This window comes from Cariama cristata, unplaced genomic scaffold (assembly GCF_000690535.1).
Source record: "Cariama cristata isolate BGI_N322 unplaced genomic scaffold, ASM69053v1 scaffold704, whole genome shotgun sequence".
In the NCBI taxonomy this organism is placed as follows: domain Eukaryota; kingdom Metazoa; phylum Chordata; class Aves; order Cariamiformes; family Cariamidae; genus Cariama; species Cariama cristata.
The window spans coordinates 36,331-40,583 of record NW_009614443.1 but is presented as its reverse complement, the minus strand read 5'-3'; the positions used below and the strand labels follow the sequence as shown (position 1 = coordinate 40,583).

General features: G+C 38.9%; 1 protein-coding gene across 1 annotated transcript; it reads left to right on the top strand.

The window, feature by feature from the left end:
- Positions 1–270: 270 nt before the first annotated feature.
- Positions 271–3,786, top strand: KCNK1 (potassium channel, subfamily K, member 1; the record flags this gene model as incomplete). Its single annotated transcript, XM_009699391.1, has 2 exons — positions 271–666; positions 3,240–3,786. Coding segments are annotated over 2 exons (656 nt in total), but the record flags the coding sequence as incomplete, so codon positions are not given.
- Between the last annotated feature and the right edge of the window lie 467 nt (positions 3,787–4,253).

Below are 4,253 nucleotides of genomic sequence, written 5' to 3'. Positions count from 1 at the left end.
CAAAATAACCATTTATACAACTACTTTCACAATTTTGAAATGCAAAAATATATTTTTATTTTTACTTGCCTATTGCTAATACTTAGGCTTTGTTTGCCTGTTTAAAACAGACCTTTGAACAGCATTTGTCAAAAATAGCAGAATTCAGAATTAGCAATTCTGAAGTGTTTTGGGTTTGGTTTTTTTTTTCTCAGACAGTATAGCCAATATCAAATTGGTATGTGAGCTCCCAGCTTTAACTTAACCTATGCCTCCTCTGCTTTGTTCCAGGTTATGGACACACAGTGCCTTTATCTGATGGAGGAAAGGCCTTCTGCATCATCTACTCAGTCATCGGGATCCCCTTTACACTGCTTTTCCTGACAGCAGTAGTACAGCGCATCATTGTGTATGTCACCAGGCGGCCTGTACTGTATTTCCACATTCGCTGGGGCTTCTCCAAGCAGGTTGTTGCAATCATCCACGCTATAGTCCTTGGGTTCATCACTGTGTCGTGCTTCTTCTTAATCCCAGCAGCAATATTTTCTGTTCTGGAAGATGACTGGAATTTTTTGGAATCTTTTTACTTTTGTTTCATTTCCCTGAGCACCATTGGCCTCGGAGACTACGTGCCAGGAGAGGGCTACAATCAAAAATTTCGAGAGCTGTATAAAATTGGAATTACATGTAAGTGTCAAACTAACCAGCTAAATAAAAGGCATTTTATTAAAAAAAAAAAAGTATATATATAAATCAGACTTTCCATCTCCGTTCTGTGGATGGTGGTTGTTTTGTGAGCTGTCAGCTAGCAAACTGGGCGTTGTAGGTAGCTGTGCAAAGAAGAAACCTTTAAATAAGGTCAGTTTTCTGTAGTTAAGAAAGAAAAAGCTAAAACCAGAATTCCATTGTGCTAAACCATAGCTACTTACTGTCTTATTAATACTAGGAAAAAAGCTCATATTACTGTAATGAAAATGGTTATAAGCGTCTTGGGCTAAGATTTCAGTGCATCAGAGTCAGGAAGATGATCCTTGTGACCTAAGGTCATCTCACAAGCTGAGATGACATGTGAACAGAGACGAATCGAGGAGCAACGGGAAATGAGGCACAATAGCAAAGTTTTTGATTCCAGTTGTAACAGAAGGTGGCTGAAGCTGGCACTGGTACATAGCAGCTGTCAAAGAGAGACAAGTAGACTGAGATGATAGCAAAGCGAGACCACAAATGTTAAATTTAAATTGTTTAATTATGTTTGACACAGAGAGGCACAGTGATTGGCGATTTGATCAAAGCAGAGCTAAGAAAATTATCTTTGGGTTGGCATTATGAACGAATGTATGCTGAGGGCAATGTTCTCCAGTGACAGGGTTTTGAAGCATCCCAGTTTCTGATACAGCTTCAGTCTGCACAGTCTGGGTGTCAGATGCACCCGTTAAATGATCTGAACGGCCAAAACAAACCATCAGGTCCATTCCTTAGGCTGGTGTGCGCTCCTGTGCGTGATCCAGCAATCTTAATGTAGGCAAAGTGTCCATTAACTTGGTTTTGTGTTTTACTTAAAGAGAGATTGGGCCTTGGATTTTCATTCCTTGAAGCCGGGCCTTGAACTAGCCAACAGAACACTTCATTTTATTCTCCTGCCAGGCCTGTTGTCATTGCAGATTTCCCCCTTTACCCATCATGTTTATCTTACCAGCAGTAGCTTTTAATTATTACCCTGCTGATCTGCAGAGTTGATTTGGGAGTGCTAAGTGATGAAATGAATGGAGAAAGTCACACATAGTAAAGGCCTTGTAAAAATGCGAGCCATTCTGAAAACTCAAAATCAGAAGAAAATGTTAAGTCTCAGATCATCCTGTTTCAAACTTTAGAACACTTAGGAAATAAATTGCAGGAAATACTAAAAGGAAAAAGTAGTTTTTAGGCAAAGTTAAGACCTCAGAATATTTCATTTCAACAGTTTTTAAAGTAATAACTTTTAAATTACTCTTTTTGCTTTCATGTGAACAGTTCAAGGAACCAAACAGGATGTACAAAATGTTTTCTCTTGCTGGACCTAAATTTTCTTCAAGAAAAGTTTTGGAGTTCTACATCAGAAAATGCTTAATGAGTGCTACAGGCTTTTCAAGAATTTTTAGGGGAACACAAATCCTGTTCTAAATCAAGTGGTGATCAGCTGGACTGAGTTTCAGAGATAATTACAAAATTCTCAGTGCAGATTTATAGATGCCTTTTAACTGGCATAGCTTTGTCACTTCTTCCTTGTGTTAATGCATAGCTCCTGTCTGATGTCATGAGATAAAGCTTAAAAACAATTCATAAATTTTAGCTGTTATGCTGATTTAGATCAGTGCCTGATATTGCAATATTGATTTAATGGTGCTCCTGGAAGGAGAAGGAGAGTGTTATTGCCAGGGAATAATCTGTAACTACAGGTGAAATATTTATGCCTTTAGGTAACAGAACAGTGACCATATGTAGATTATAATAATTAATCTGTTGATCTTTCAGCACATTTAATTTTCAGCCTTTGGATGAGCATGTTGTACTAATCATTATACACTTAGCTTCTGCTTGATTTACTTATTGAAATGATATTCAGGTAGTCATGCTCCTCATTAAATTGTAATGATCAGTAGCAGGGATCTAATGAAACATTGAGATTAAGAAATGCTCATTTTAACACCTTCCCTCAAATTCTAGATGCATATGTTTGGAGAGGGCGGGGGGGCAGAAGAGCACAGCAGGCTGTTAATCATATGAAGCTCAATTTCCAAAAGTCTCAGTCTGAGAGCTGAATATTACCTTTAAAATTCAGAGTCAGTACACCACCAAAGTCATCGGTTTACTTCTATTTGTAACATGTAGGAATATTATAAGGGGAGGGGGGGGGGGAATCTTCTGAAGAGCACTTAAATCATGAAGATCGTAAGTAAGTGGGGGAGCGTGCATGTGGTGAATTTTAGTATTCTGTTTCATTTAATGGCTTTACGTATTTTTCTATTGTACAGTTGTGACAGAATTAAAGCCACTAGTGTTACTTTTTTTGATTATGTGGGGTCTTGTTGATTGTAGAATGAAAAAGGAAAAAAGGATTTGACAGTCCAAAGTGGGTTGCAGAGCTCTGAAACTGGGTCATAAAGAAAATTGACGTACTAGTCAGAGGTGGCAGGAATGGGAAGAGTTACATGGCTAAAACTGTTCCAACCCCACTTAATTTGCTAATAATTAAAAGACTTTTTTTTGTCTTCTCTACCCAGGTTATCTGTTGCTGGGCCTTATTGCAATGTTGGTGGTTCTTGAGACTTTCTGTGAACTGCATGAGCTCAAAAAGTTTAGGAAGTTGTTTTATGTGAAGAAGGACAAGGAAGAGGACCAAGTGCATATAATGGAACATGACCAGCTCTCCTTCTCTTCCATCTCAGACCAAGCAGCCTCCATGAAGGACGATCAGAAGGCAAATGAGCCTTTTGTGACTTCCCAGTCCCCAACTTCCAATGACAGCTCCCTAAACAATTAATACAGGGGTATCCATACCGTTGTTTTGGTGCATTTATGCTACTTACCATAAGAAATAGAATGCCTCATTTGTTTGGGTTTTTTTTTCCTGAAAAATACAAAAGCTGGAAGACTGTGCTACTTTAAAAAGGATTCATCACTTCTGACATAAAGACTTCTAGGTAAAATGTGGGAGCAACCCTGGGAATAGGGAAAAAATGTAGGATGTGGCTGGGACAATTAGGCCATTTTGCTTAAGGGAATAAGGAGTTAGGTGTACCACTTTCAGAGGTGCCAGAGAGAAAGGCTTGCACAAGGAACTTCATCTGACATCTTCAGGAGAGTAGGCCCTCGCTGACATCCAACTCATTTAGTTGCACGCCCCATCTTGCAACTGGGTGTCGTAGCAAATTTTGGGATGTGCGCTTTTGATTGTCAGAAGTGCAGATTTAATCCAAAGACACCAAATAGCTAAATCTGGAAAACATTTCCAGAGCAGTATCTATAGATCTGCTGGAGGGTGGAGTATCTAGATCATCCCTCTATTACCCAGTAACTTGCAGGTGCAAATAATAATTCTAGGAATGAAAAAACAAAGGCTCTGGTCCCTCCTTTGCCCATACCATTTACATTCAAATTTCCTACTCCCTTAAAAGGTCCACTAATCACAAGAAAAATGTTGTCCTGAAGAGAGTGTGCCTTGAGTCTTCCACGCTGTTTGTCTTTGTATGAAATACTTTTGTAAACTGAGAGATAGCAAGACCAATTCAAAGTGC